At 50.7% G+C, this 14,108-nt stretch overlaps 7 protein-coding genes across 7 annotated transcripts; 4 read left to right on the top strand and 3 right to left on the bottom strand.

The window, feature by feature from the left end:
- Window positions 1–813: 813 nt before the first annotated feature.
- N7443_010251 (leucine-rich repeat domain-containing protein) lies at window positions 814–2,373 on the top strand (the record flags this gene model as incomplete). Its single annotated transcript, XM_056890307.1, has 2 exons — window positions 814–1,421; window positions 1,476–2,373. 2 exons carry the CDS (start codon window positions 814–816, stop codon window positions 2,371–2,373), a joined length of 1,506 nt encoding a protein of 501 aa, XP_056736798.1.
- Window positions 2,374–2,981: 608 nt separating this feature from the next.
- Window positions 2,982–3,688, bottom strand: N7443_010252 (ribonuclease P subunit p20 family protein; the record flags this gene model as incomplete). The annotated part of the gene is made up of 2 exons (XM_056890308.1): window positions 2,982–3,544; window positions 3,616–3,688. 2 exons carry the CDS (start codon window positions 3,686–3,688, stop codon window positions 2,982–2,984), a joined length of 636 nt encoding a protein of 211 aa, XP_056736799.1.
- A 1,414-nt stretch (window positions 3,689–5,102) lies between these two features.
- N7443_010253 (fungal specific transcription factor domain-containing protein) lies at window positions 5,103–5,945 on the top strand (the record flags this gene model as incomplete). The annotated part of the gene is made up of 1 exon (XM_056890309.1): window positions 5,103–5,945. The coding sequence occupies one exon, from the start codon at window positions 5,103–5,105 to the stop codon at window positions 5,943–5,945; it is 843 nt and encodes a 280-aa protein (XP_056736800.1).
- A 233-nt stretch (window positions 5,946–6,178) lies between these two features.
- On the bottom strand, window positions 6,179–6,792 carry N7443_010254 (Mitochondrial import inner membrane translocase subunit tim14; the record flags this gene model as incomplete). The annotated part of the gene is made up of 2 exons (XM_056890310.1): window positions 6,179–6,602; window positions 6,653–6,792. 2 exons carry the CDS (start codon window positions 6,790–6,792, stop codon window positions 6,179–6,181), a joined length of 564 nt encoding a protein of 187 aa, XP_056736801.1.
- Window positions 6,793–6,945: 153 nt separating this feature from the next.
- N7443_010255 (transcriptional regulator family TF) lies at window positions 6,946–8,056 on the bottom strand (the record flags this gene model as incomplete). Its single annotated transcript, XM_056890311.1, has 6 exons — window positions 6,946–7,047; window positions 7,096–7,390; window positions 7,443–7,584; window positions 7,646–7,726; window positions 7,777–7,845; window positions 7,897–8,056. 6 exons carry the CDS (start codon window positions 8,054–8,056, stop codon window positions 6,946–6,948), a joined length of 849 nt encoding a protein of 282 aa, XP_056736802.1.
- A 514-nt stretch (window positions 8,057–8,570) lies between these two features.
- On the top strand, window positions 8,571–10,341 carry N7443_010256 (putative beta-galactosidase; the record flags this gene model as incomplete). The annotated part of the gene is made up of 2 exons (XM_056890312.1): window positions 8,571–8,883; window positions 8,957–10,341. 2 exons carry the CDS (start codon window positions 8,571–8,573, stop codon window positions 10,339–10,341), a joined length of 1,698 nt encoding a protein of 565 aa, XP_056736803.1.
- Window positions 10,342–12,553: 2,212 nt separating this feature from the next.
- On the top strand, window positions 12,554–13,926 carry N7443_010257 (uncharacterized protein; the record flags this gene model as incomplete). Its single annotated transcript, XM_056890313.1, has 2 exons — window positions 12,554–13,156; window positions 13,213–13,926. 2 exons carry the CDS (start codon window positions 12,554–12,556, stop codon window positions 13,924–13,926), a joined length of 1,317 nt encoding a protein of 438 aa, XP_056736804.1.
- Window positions 13,927–14,108: the final 182 nt, after the last annotated feature.

Below are 14,108 nucleotides of genomic sequence, written 5' to 3' on the forward strand. Positions count from 1 at the left end.
AATAATTGGACGTGACTGCCTGATGTCTCTTCCTGCCGTTCATCTCCAGACGAGCCGGAGTACACCTTTTATTTTGGTTTCATAATTTCTCTTCTTCACCTTTATTATTTATCCTCTTGGTTAGCTGGAGAACCCTTCATGAGAGGAAACGGCCTTTACGCATTCACTCTTCAAATACCCCCTTTTTAACGACTTTGTGGACACGAGTTGATGTCGGATTTACACTTCTATTCTATATTTCTATCTACTTCTTCTGTTCATATCTGTTCGATGGATGTTTTCTATGGATCCTTCGGCCATGGCTAGTTCCGCCTTGCGGTGGACACGATTTGGATTCGAATGGACAAATCCAAGGTTGACAGGAGTACATTCTAGGAAACATCATCAAACAATCAAATATTATTTTTTTACAATCTTTCTTCCAATTTCTTCACGTCAATAGAGAGTAGCGAAGATCACGTCGATCGAATGTTCGGGTGGAGTACATTCTTTGCCGTGGACTCCGCGCTCGACTGACCGTGCGCCCACGCGTCTGCTTCAGCTAACCAGTCGTTTGATCGTATCTTATCTCTCGGCATTCTTGATCTCAACTCGGACTTCTTTCTTATTCCACACTATATCATTTGATCTTCCTCCATTCATTCTGTAGCGTCGAAATAACGCGTTTGTTGACATCCGAGTAGTCGCGCTCTTGTCTCCACCACGCGTCGCCCCTCAAAATCCCCCGGCGCATCGTCCACCAGCTCTTCGAATGAGCTTGGACCTGGACCTAGACGGCAAGAGAGACTGGTCTGTCCTACACTGTTAATCCCAATGGACAACGAGATTCCCCTCCCGCCGCCGCGGCGTCTGCGCCATCGGTCTTCATCGCGTGCCGGCCCCTCACCTGCACCGTCGGTCGCGCCGTCCTTTCACAAATCGCGCCGGTTGTCGCGGTTCGACGATCGCTCGAGCCAGCCTTCTAGTGACCCGGCGCTTTTCTCGAGCGACGATATTCCCGCGTCGGGGCTTGAAAACTACAATGCGCCTGTCGCTGGTGGTCCGGGGCGGAAGCGACGGTATCGTGGGACTTGGTGGGGAGAACAGGCCGTGGATCCCAAGAGGAAGAGGGCTGATTTCAAAGAGAAGCGCCATGTGGACAGTGGTGTCTGGATGGGCAGTGACGAGTCACTTGCGGAGTCCTCATTGCCTTCGGAGGATGGACCGGCTTGGGGAGAGGATCTCTTGAAATCTGTTCTGGATCCGCAAGGTCAGGGGAGATTTCCTCTTGAGTCGTCTACGTTAAGAGCTCCTACCCCAGTGCAGGCGCAGTCTCGTCCGATACCTGTCTTTATCAAGGATGGCGAGTCAGAGGAGCATCGCATTGCGAAGGCAATTGTCAATAATTGTCTTGAGAAGGGCGAGGACAGCATTGATCTTGGGTCAGTTGATGCGCTGTCATGTAGTTGACATCAATATTAACTGTTTACTTATAGAAACTTGAATCTCAAGAGCATTGGGCCCGGTCTTCTGGCACCTTTGCAGCATTTGACGAAGCTTCCGTCAGTTACTGAGCCTCCAACATCTGAGAACGCCTATACTTCTCTTCAGCCGTTCCTCCGCATCTTTCTCCCGAACAATAACCTTACCAACTTGGGTAGCGAGCTATTCGAGCTAAAAGACCTCAAAGTCCTCAGCGTGCGAAGCAACAAGCTAACCATGCTTCCTGCTAACATCCGCAACCTGACATCCTTGCAAGTCCTCAACATCGCAGTCAACGAACTTACTTCTCTCCCATGGGAGCTTCTGGGCCTCTTACAGGGAGAGCTGAAGCATTTTTCTATATACCCAAATCCATTCCCATCAATTGAAGAAACCATAGTTGCCGTCTGGCGTCATGGATCAAGCCAAGAAGGTGAACCATCCATTGATGAAGTTCTCAAATTCAACGAATACGAAGGCGAGCCTCCCTCGGACGCATGGACTGCTATCCGCGTCGCAACAGGCCCAGTAAATCGCCTAGACATGGACGGCCGGCCAGTTCAACCATCATCATCACACTCAGCAAATCACGCCCCATCACTTCGAGAACTCTCCCTCCGCACACTGGTCAAAATGCCAGGCCTCGACCAAATTACCGAAGAAGAACTTCTCGATTTTCCTCCACTCGCAGTCCCCCTGATCGCCATGGCTCAGAAATGGCATGCAGATGGCGGCTGGCACTGCTCGGTCTGTCATAAGGAGTATGTGAACCCGCGCTCTCAGTGGACGGAGTGGTGGGATTGCACCCCTCATGAGAACGGGATGAAGAGGCCGCGGACTTCAGGCGAGAAGCTTCGTCCTTTGCCGTTCAGCCGCTTTGGATGCAGTTGGGCTTGTGTTCCGGACTCATAGCCTGTATATTAGTCTGTTTTCCTGTACATTGTTACGCTTTGTGTATCTTGTTTGTACATGATATAGTGTTTATAGATCTTATCTGTCGTGACGATGGAAGTATATTCATTTACTCAAGCACTGTTTCTGGTTTGGCGCTGTAGATAAAATAATCCGGCAAGATATTACTGGTGTGGTATTGGATGGGTTTAAGAGACAATGGTATCCATTTCATGTCGTTGGATTTGCTAGTCTGTCCATGCGAGGACGATCGTTGTCGGTCCAGTCTTGCTCGGGTATCAATGATAATTTCCATCAAACGGGCTGAGCAGGCCAAGTGACTAGGATCAACTCGGTTTGGTATCATCCAGGAAACTCCGAGAGGAAAAGTGCCCCAATAAGGGGTCTTCTGCGGCGTGCGTAGACGGAGATTTTGTTGCCACGATGCCCTTTCTGATAGAAACGGAGTATCTTTGTTAAAAGACAGGGTGCCTTGGGACAAGGCACAATGGTCTCTTGCTGTCTGATCTTCGTTGCCTTGAAAGTTCTTCGTGTCTCTCTTTGGTGTATTCGACGGCATGTCCAGCACACTAGATACGTGCACTTGACGTGGCCCACTCGTGTACACTTCACTTGAAGCTGATAGCCACCTCAACCTTTTTGATCCATCTAGTCCGAGTCTCAGGCAACTCCTCATCTTCAGATACCTTCGCGACCTCGCGCTTCCTCTTGTTCGCGAAATCTTTCTTCCCAGCATCATCAGCCTTTTCTTGTCGCTGCTGTTTGCGCATCTCTCCGTCCTTCTTCTCTTCATCTTCGACCACATCATCAACAACAAGGACGCTTCCAGTAGTCACGCGGACCTTGTATTCGGCTTCCTTCTCTTCAAACCATTTGCCCACATTGAGGGCTTTCTCAATCGCTTTGCCGGTAGCTTTCACAAAGATCTCCTCTCGCGTCTCGGCAGCCTGAGCAAGCTCTGCAAGCTTCTGCTTTTCTGTTTTCTGCGTATCCTCGAGACTGATACCAGCGGTCGCGCGCTTCTCAGCCTGGCGGAGTAGTTTCTGGACGCGCTTGACCGCACTCATGAAAGGTGTCTTGCTCGAGACGTAGACAATCTTGGGTACAGACGCGCCCGCATAGGGTGAGGCGACTGGTGCATGAGGGATAGGCCGTTTTTCGACTTTGGCATCTGCAAGGTCGGGTGTTAGTCTTCTGTCTGGGCTTTTTGTGATATGGAGGTGTGGAAGACATGATACGTACATCTGGGGAGTTTGACGAGGTCTTGATTTTTCATCTCGAAGTGGAGATTCCTCTCCAGAGGCCCGTTGCCCATTTTGAGACTTGTAGGACCTGCGGTAGATTTAGTTGGGGAGCTGTCGCATCGATGTTGCGAATGCAGTCTTATCTTCGCCCTTTTCTGCCGGGCGGTGTGGACTGATAAAAGCGCTTTCTGCCTGAGGTTGTACATCATCCCTGCGGGGTTGAACTAGTCAAATAGAGTGAAGAAATATTACTTTTGGTTTTGACTAAATCTCCGCTCATTTTCAGCAGATGTCAGGTCCTTTGAACTACTGATATTATAATGATCCCCCCATTCACTGTGCAGTTGTACCCTAGTGAACCACTTAGGATTTGCTCATGTGTATTCGACTTCTGAGACCATAAATCATTGATTTCTTCCTGGGCTTACTCTGCTATGGGGGCTTATTCATCTACCTCAACCTCACACAGCGGTCTTGGATGGAGAGTATTAGTAATTGGTGAATTGTCACGTCAACTTATGTTATCAACATCCTCAAGCTTTGAGGTACACGCACAACTTTATTTAACCCAACTTACAGCTTGATTAGAGGGCACAAAACAACATCAACAAATGTTGTTATTTTTTATGAAAATCTTCAGGTACCCACTTAACTAAAGCCTTCAAGTCTGACACCAACTACGAAAGCAAAGTGATGGTTTACGGCACCACGTGATTATGGCGAACAGGGATTGAGCGGGCAGGAACCGCGTGTCCGTCTAACGTCCGGTGACCATTTGCCCAGGTGCCCGCGATACAAAGAGTTTTCTCAAGTCCGACCCAACGTCAAAGGTCATCATGAAGGTCGCAAAGTCATGCGTCCAATGCAGGACTGCCAAGCGCAAGTGTATGGTGGAGCGAGGGATATCTTGCCAACAATGCGTGAAACAAGGGAAACATTGTTCGCTATCAGACACACCTCCAGGGCCACGAAGAGTGTTCTGTCAAATTTCCTCAACCTTGGGAACCGATTGGCTTTTTGCTGATGTGAAAATGGAGAACATCACAGAAGGGACTCGTGACCATTTAGTGGATCTCTACTTTCGCTTCATCCATGACAAACCCCATACATTGTTTCACCCGAATCTTCTAAGGAAGCGAATAAGTGAAGGCAGCATTGGAATAGCAGTTCTCTACGGCATCATGGCCTTAGCAGCCCGGTATATTTTGTAATAGACAACCTTCCCAGAACTGACCCTGACCATAAATAGCTTCTCTGACCAAGATGAGATTCGCCAAATGACCAAGTCACTATTCTTGACGGCCAAGCATCTCACTAAATTACAAATTGAAAAGGTATGCCTCGATCAGATTCATGCATGCATCCTTGTCGGCAATCTTTGCGGTGCAGAAGGGGAAATAGAAGCAGAAGCTTTATTCTTCGGTGAGAAACACTTTATCGATGAGATTAGCAATCTCTAATAGATCATCAGGAATTGCGTTCCGCATGGCAAACATCTACGGGTTCCCAGATGCGCACGACTTGGACGATAGCATTACCAAAGAAGTGATTATACGCACATGGTGTTCGTTGTACATGATTGATCAGTGGTCCTCTGCTGGCCTCAATCTACCTAGGCAGATCGAGGACGATCAGAAGCGACCTGTGCATGAAATAGAATTCTGGCGCCTGAAGCCTGAAGTGTTTTTCACACCCTCTTTCCGAGCAAAGGCCCTGCCAAGTCTCTGGGGCCACATGGTTGACCTCGCTCAGATGTTCGGTCGCGTTAAAGATTTCCATGAAGAGCTAGCAGAAGGGTCTATGAACGAGCATGATACCGAGCTCACTACTTACAAACTGAAAGAGAGATTCGATGAATTTACTCGTCTCAAACTGCCACTTGAACACCACTACACCCCAAGAACCTTCAAAACCCATGCCGCTGCCGGCCTTGGGGGGACCTTTGTGGCTCTTCATCTCGGCTACCACCACTATGCCACATTGCTTTACTTCCCCTATCTCGACCCACAGCTAACCCAAATACCAGGCCGGTCTAGCTATGTTGATCTCTGCAAGAGTCATGCTGCATCCTTTAGCGACTTGCTCAGGACCTCACACGAAACCCCCAATTGCGAAGCTGTGTACCTCATTGTGGCTCATATGACGGTCGTTTCATCATCCGTATTACTTCATACGCTTCTGTTTGGCGAGGAAGACGAACTATCCGAAGCGAGAAGACGACTCTACTCGAACTTTGAGATACTTTTGAAGTTGAAACAATACTGGCCAGGAGCTGATTTCATGGTAAAGCCAAGAATGGTTCGTTTTGGACAAGAGCTAACTAAATAAATAGGTGGAACGTCTGTTCATCTTTCAAAAGGTGTGCATGCGGTCCATGGACAGAACTTATGCCGTGGATAGATGGATCGTCAAGTTTCTTCTTCAACACGCATTGCCCATTGGTGATGAGGTGGCTACACCCGCTCCCTCGAACCTCGAAGAGCGGGGGAAGGTCGCCAAGGATGCACTGTCGATGCTTCGTCCTGTGCTTTCTCAAGAGCAATCCACAAACACTAGCAGCGCTAGTGATTCATAGAATTGGCCTCATTTCCATGAGTCGCCCGCGCGTTCCCAGCGACATTAGCATCGTCACCATCAAACAGTGCCGCAATCTCCTCCAGGGTCGGGCCCTTGGTTTCCACAAAGAACAACCAGATGCAAGCGGACTCCACGACGAGAATGGCTATATACACAAAATAAAAACGCCATTGCAAAGCCTCCAGGCCAATTGGATTCACATACTGATTGAAAACGGATGATAAAGCGGTCACTGCCATCGTGACCGCGAGACCTTTGGCACGGATGCTGAAAGGAAGAATCTCAGCAGGATAAGCGACGGTTAGGCCCGGCCATGCGAAGCCGGCCGCACCATAAAAGAGGAAGATCATGGCAATCACCGCACTACCAGCACTGGAGTTTCCAGACGTAGCATAGACGGCAGAACATCTGCAAGTCGATTAACGCTGGTTCTTCTTGGGACCCTATTGGAGACTTACCCAGTCCATATGCTGAAACTGATCAACATGCCAACCGCTGCAATCATGAACAGCAATCGTCGACCAAGAACATCTACAAGGAATGAGGAACAGCAGATAGCAACCAAGAAGCACCAGATGGTCAAGGCACCATTGATCATAGACTGGTCATAAGAAGACTGGATCCCGACCGAGTTCAGAATGTCATGGAGATAATACGATACCAGTCAATTGCCCGAACACTGTGAGAAAAACGAGACAAGAACAATGAGCAATAGTCGTTTGCGATTACCTGGACTCCTGACAAGAACTGACTACCCATTCTGGGAGTTCTCCTTTTCCATGCGGATTGTCTCTTGGATTTCGTGGAATTCAAATGCACAGAAAGGGTCATTTCTTTCACCACTTGCGTGATACTGCGATGCTGTCAGACGTTTTCTGACTTGGCAAATGCTACTACTCACTTTGATCAATACCTCGAAGGCCTCCTCTGGGCGATTCTGTGCACAGAGCCAGCGTGGACTCTCCGGGAGAAACCATATTCCCATGAACTGAACGAGAGGCATTACGGCTTGCATACCGACTGGAATTCTCCACGATGCCTCTGATGTGTACTTGATTGTCCCAAACACAGTCCAGGCTGCGACGATAGCACCGACATACCAAAGTGTGTTATACATTGTTGTCAGTTTTCCGCGGTGCTGGGGGTGAGCAAGCTCAGTGATGAGCAACGGCGCAGATCCTTGGCTCACGTTTGACCTGGCCAGGTCAGCTTGACCCAACAAAATAAATTGCAAAGAGAGGGGCTCACCCTAGGCCTACCAGGAATCTTCCTGCAAGAAACATGCCCGAATTAACGGATGGGACGACCTGAATGATGGTTCCCACAAAAAGAACTACTAGGCCAATGGCCACGCCTCGTTTTCGTCCACATAGATCGGCGACGTAAGATGCTATCTCATCATAACTGTCAGCTCAAGCTATCAAGGAACCGGGAAACAGGTGTGACTTTACAGAAGAACAGGGCGCAAACACCGCCAATGTTCTGTATAGCTGTGAAGAGACCCAATGTAGAGCCGCTGGGGTTTCCAAAATCTCGTCGAATGTCAGTACCGCTCCGTATCATTAGTTGGAGCTGAACTCACACTCTTGCCACGGGGTCATTGTCTGCAACCCGTTCAAGAGAGACCCATCATAGCCATTTGTGGAAGACCCTAGTATGTTCAATCATCGCAACCACCCAAAAAAGTCCACGAGAGTCATACCCAGAAAGAGAATTGGCATCATGATATACAACTTCCGCAAGCCAGGGTGTCTCCACCAAGTAACCCGAGGAATCTGCGCAGATACATGGTTTCCAACCAACGAGAACTCAGCGTGCACCGCCTCACTCTTATCAGTCCCAAAGTCGCTCTTTTCCTCCATCTCGAGGTAGAAAGTAGAATGGACGCTCTTTTTGTTTTTTGTTCAAAGACATGGACACACATTCCAGAAACCCCAACCACCAGCCTCTATTTATACGCAAAAGAAAGGAACCACCTTGCCATCCGGCATTGAACATTCCATAGCTAGTTCCCCCGGGTTTCTGCCCATTCAGGCTAGATCTTTATGGAGAAGCGTTGTGGCTGGAGATGCGGGATATCAGCCAATAACGAGCATTTAATCCCGCATGTCCCGATTCCAGTTCTCCGCGCGGGGGCCACGAGTTAGCCTTTGGTGCGGGTTATGGGCCAATCGATCATTGTCAACCCCGTACACTGACCTTTGGATCTGGGACCATGTCGAGTTACTCGCATGATACAACTACATGTATTCCGGAAGCGGGGCTTGATGAGGGGGTGAGACTGGAATTGAGGGTATAAGAGGTGCTATATCGACCGTGTTCTGGGGTTTATCCATTCTTATTCTTTATCCTTTTTGAAGCAGCGAGATTGTAGCTATGGCATTCTCTACGGAGATTCCTCATCTCCGCAAGGTGGCGGATACTCAGCAGCTTGTTGTGAATGGGAGGCCGTTTCTGTCACTGGCTGCGGAGTTGCAGAACTCGTCTATGACCTCCGCTGAGTTTATGGAGCCTATTTGGCAGAAGCTAGTCGATACGAATATCAATACTGTACTTGGATGTGTTACTTGGGAGAATATTGAGCCAGTGGAAGACCAGTTCGATTTTACGGAATTGGAGAAAGTTATTCTGGGTGCAAGGAAGCATGAATTGCATCTTGTGCTGTTGTGGTTTGGCTCGTTCAAGAATGGTATGTTGCCTCTATCATGTCCACTCCGTCGGACAAATGTGGAGATCAGAGCACAGGAACTAAACAGACGCAGGTATCTCTACCTACGTTCCACCTTGGGTCAAGACAAACACTCGCCGATTTCCTCGTGCCAAACTACGCAAAGCTGGCGGTGTCTTGAAAACAGGCGACGTGCTGTCAATCTTCCACGAAGAAGCATGCAAGGCCGATGCAAAGGCATTCTCGCGCCTGCTGCAGCATGTCAAGAACATTGACAGCGAGTACTCGACAGTGATCATGGTCCAAGTCGAGAATGAAACAGGTCTACTAGGCGACTCTCGCGATGGCTCCGCAGCAGCTGAACAGCGATTTAACGAGCCGGTCCCGTCCGACCTGCTGTGCTTCCTTGCACAGGACTGGATTAACCTCCACACCGACCTTCAAGCAAATCTGAAACATTTCAAAGCCCAATCTAGCCCCAGAGGCACATGGACACAAGTCTTTGGCGAAAGCCCGCATACAGACGAGCTGTTCATGGCGTACCATTATGCACAGTACCTCAACAAGGTTGCCGCAGCTGGCAAAAATGAGTACCCGATTCCACTGTACACGAATGTTTGGCAGGACTATGTGGGCCAAGACGGCGACAATGAGTTCCCTGTCGTTGTTGGTGGCGGCGGTCATCCAGGTGACTACCCGTCGGGAGGCGGCACTAGCACCGTCCTCGATGTTTGGCTGAGATTTGCGCCGTCGTTGGATTTCATTGCACCCGATATTTACCTGAATGAGTACGCCAGCTCGTGCCGCAAATACCGCCACCGCAATCAGCCGCTGTTCATCCCGGAGCAACGCCGGGATGAGTACGGTGCGAGGCGGATCTGGGTTGCATATGGTTCCTTCCAGGCTATTGGGGTGTCGCCCTTTGGGATTGATACTCTAGACCCGGCTACCAACCCGTTCACTAAGCACTATGGGCTGCTCAAGTCCGTCTCGCAGCTTGTCCTCGAAGCACAGACGCAGCCTGGCTCCTCGGTCGGGTTCTGCTTTGACGAGCTAGCGGCTGATGGGACCGATCCCTCTAAGCCGATCATCCAACACTGGGGTGGGTATGAGATCACTATCGAGCGCTGCTTTGTCTTCGGAAAGCCTGAGCCGGGCGCAGGAATGGTTATCCACCTTGGCGGACCCAAGTTCCTCCTGATCGGCTGGGGCTTCCAGGTACGGGCATGCTCCCTGTCACGGACCAGCCGCTTCACGGGATTCTTACGCTTCGAGGAGAAAAAGGTTGCGGATCGGGCGACGGGCGAGCTGCGCAAACTGCGGACTTTGAACGGAGATGAGAGCAGGAGCGGGATCTTCGCGATGATGCCAAACGAAGATCCGGACTACGGTGGTTTCCCGATCTGTGTGACCATTCCGGCTCATACGATGATTGCAGAACTGGAGGTGTACTCGATTGAGGAGTCCGACGACGTGTAAGGGACCGATAACCCTAGATTGTATTTTTGTGTTTTTGATACTCTTCCAACTAGTGTGGGTGCGGAGGCGTCATCCTCTTCCCCCAGTCCAATAGAACCGCGCAGATTTGCATTTGGAGTGTACGGAAAACGGCACATAAGCTGAGGCGAAGATCATGAAAGGGCCGGACATTCACCGTAATCCCCTTAGATTATCCACTCGTGCCCGACTGGAAAATGGGACTACGGAGTAGACGGGCACATGCCAAAGGGTAGACAAAGGGTAGAGCTAACACGGCCACTGAATTTGGGAGCAAATCGAACACGTCTCAGGAGCTCATTGTTTGCCCCGGTTTACACATGATCTCACCGGCGCCGAGACAGGGGAACACAGGTACGCGGGCCGCGATCTGCCCTGGTCGTGTCCCGACGCACTTCACCCGAGATTTTGGTATCCCAAAGAAAGGAGGCGCGATGCCATGATGCCATGATGCCATGATGCCATGATCGCCGTTGGAATTATCACCCTCGTGATCGCTAACAGGGTCTGACGTATCCACCCAGGCTCTGAAAGAATTGAAGATCTCAGTGTCCAGACTCGAGATGGGCCTGGAGAGCCCCCACTCCCGATCTAAGCAGTTTTGGGAAGGTCATGTTTTCCGTGTGGCAGCCTGATTCTGGGGCTGTGTGAGGAAAACTCTTCCCTGCAGGCCGGGTGTAAGGTAGACGGAATATGCACAACAGATTCCGAATAGAAGGTTTGAATGCCAGTCATGAAACTCGGCTAGAGTGAAGGGGGTGGAAAAGCAGAAGCAGAGGCAGAGGCAGAGACAGAAGCAACAGCAAAGCCGGGCGGGGATGACGGGACGGGAACCATGGATGCCTCGTCCAGTTTCGGTTGTTTGTTGATGAACTCCCCGAGATTCAGATATTAAATGTGCTCTGTCAGTTAATCTATCTGATCTCTTTCATCATAGATGACATAGATCAGATGTATACCGGAATGTCTGTTCCCGAGCAAAAGTACACGAGGGATAGAGTAGCGGTACTTGTGTGCTCTTGACAGCTCGCGTTATAGGGCTCGCTACTGATTGCGTGGTCCCACCCCACACACCGTGAGGCATCGGGTTGCCCCTCTATACATAGCACATTGCCATCTTGGGTAGGTCGTAATGTGTTTGACAGTACGTATGTGCTTAGCCTCGAGCTGAACCCGACGATCCTCCTGCTCATCGGGGTTAGTCTGCACATGAGGAAACGCTTTTCGTCAGCGTGGTCTTGTCGGCGGGTCCCTGAGAGATGCATTAGCCCCTGCCGGGCACGAAGGAACCCCCCTCCCTCCCAAAAAAAAAAAAAAAAAAAAGAAAGAAAAGAAGAAAGACGTGAAAAAGTAAAAAAGTAAAAGGCGTGGATTCACAAATGGGGGGACGGCGTTGCACCCCCCAAAGATCCCCAGTTCCCGGTCTGGGACGCGCTAAACCGCGCTACGGCGGCGACATCCAGACAGCCGGGGTCCGATGGGACCCAAGCGAAGTGATGCGGTTAGCGTAGTTTGGATTACACGGAGACCAAGTGGGCCACCCGGAAGGACGGAAAGCCAACGGTTGTCAAGGACGTTGCTGTTCTGCGAAGACGTGCGGATGAGTGCAGTGGAGTCGTCCAAAAACGGGCGAAACCCATGGATCAAATCGGAGCGACAGGTCCAGGTCCAGGTCCAGACTCCAGACTCTGTACTCTCCAGCTTGGCCGGTTCCTACATATGACTGCCCCCCTCTTCCCCGTCCCATCCCTTCTGTTTTCCCTTCCAACTGTCTTTCCATCAATCTTATCCCTCGTTCAACCTCGCCCGTGAGACTTGTCTCAATCCAATTCATTTCTATCGAGAGCAAGCCTCTCTGTTTTCTAAACTCTCCCTTCGATTGCCTCGTTTTCTGCCTTCACTCATAAGCTTCGGATCGTGCATCTGATTTGCGATTGACCAACCACATCCAAAAGCGTCCATCCCCCTCGCATCAACCTAGGGACGACTCAGAACTATCACGAACCATCTATCAAAAGTCTCAAACATTGACGTCCGAGCCAGTCTGATCTCCGTCTTTGGGAACAACACACACCCCTTTGGCGTGCTTTGAATCTCACCAGCCTTCAGAAGTTTGATCTCATATTTATGCTATCTGCTTCCTTCCGATCTTTCACTCTCTAATCTCTTCCCCTGTACTTCATTTCCTTCCACCATGTCTTCATCTGATGCCCCCGACGGCTCGAGTCTCGTCTGGATCCTTGACCATGTCAATCGTTATCAAGGTTCCTACGAGATTCCGCTGCGCACCATGTACCAACTGAACCTCAACCCCACCAAGGCCTCGGGCAATCGCTCGCCCGAGACCGCCTTCTCCCCGCGCAGCTCCCCACGCAACTCCACCTCTACCACCAAGTCCTCGCGTTCCTCGCAGGATGCGTCGGTGGATGCGGCTGCCGACTTCCGCTCCGCTCTGGAGAACCAATTGTCTCGCTTGCCTTCGCAGCCCACCTCTCTGCCTCCTAGCTTCTCGACCAACTTCATTCGCAAGGTCTTCCCGGGCGAGTTGGACAAGGTCGACTTCCCGCAGGCGCTCACCGCACTGGACTACCTCCGATCTCTCGAAGATCGCTGGAAGAAGGAGGTCCACGATGCCCTGAAGCGACTGAAGGTCAGTGAGGAGGACGCCGCCCACCCGAGCCGTTCCGAGCTCGTCTCGAAGTATCCCGGCGTCTCTGCTTGGCTGCAGTCACTTCTTGGCAAGACACGCCAGATTCAGGCTCTGTACACCCAGGTCTACGTTGGTCTGCGCCGCTGGGTGAGTAACTTGCACCGCAACAATTTTCCCATTTACTTTACTGACTCGTGACCTAGACCATGATCAACGAAATGCTGCTTGAGCCCACCCGGAAGGCCAACCACATGGCACTGCTGAACGTGCTTTTTCCACCTCCCAAGGAGTCGGATCCTTCCCCGACCCCTCAGTTGACTGTCCGCATTCTGCAAAGCCACCGCGATGGATACTTCCGAATTCTCAATTCCGTTCACACCAAGGGCACTTCGGTTTTGGACCCCGTCATCCAGCAGGGAGCGGCCAACGGCCATGCCACCAACTGGCCCCTGATCTGCGACACCTTGCACAAGTACCTGAACCTAGTCAACAACGTCATTGACGAATGTATGTTGGTCAATGAGCCCGCCTCATTGGAAGAAGACAAGAGCCTCGGCCGCAGCAGAGGTCGCAAGTTCGACTCGGGCGTGAGCTTTGGCTCATCCAGAACCACTAGCATTGGCGAAGGCACCATGTCAGAGAAGGAACTGCCTCAGTTCCCTATCCCCCAGAACATCAACGCCAAAAACGGCGGCTCCATCCTCGAGCGTCTCGCTCGCGAGGTTCGCGCCCTGGGCGACAAATCCAAGTCACGCAACCTGCGCAAGATGAAGTCGACCACCACCCTTAACGCTCGGCCCAGCAGCCAGCAGAGTCACGAGAGCTCATTCTTCGAAATCGACGATGACAAGCGCAAGCGTTTGATCTTTGAAGCCAACTACCGCAAGAACTCCCAGTCTCAGGTGTTCACCCAGTAAGGGTCCTTGTTTTGTCCCGTGGGTTATCTTTCTTATCTCGCCAGCACGGTCTCGGCGCATTTACTTTCATTGTTCATCATCACTCGGCGTCTTATGAGACTGGAAAAAAAAGGAGGCCAGTCGGGTTTGCATATATGGTTGATTATCAGGATTTGTTTTCATCTTTTTTTTTTTTTTTTCCT

Source organism: Penicillium atrosanguineum (assembly GCF_028827265.1).
Source record: "Penicillium atrosanguineum strain IBT 20685 chromosome Unknown utg000008l_segment0_segment0, whole genome shotgun sequence".
Classification (NCBI taxonomy): domain Eukaryota; kingdom Fungi; phylum Ascomycota; class Eurotiomycetes; order Eurotiales; family Aspergillaceae; genus Penicillium; species Penicillium atrosanguineum.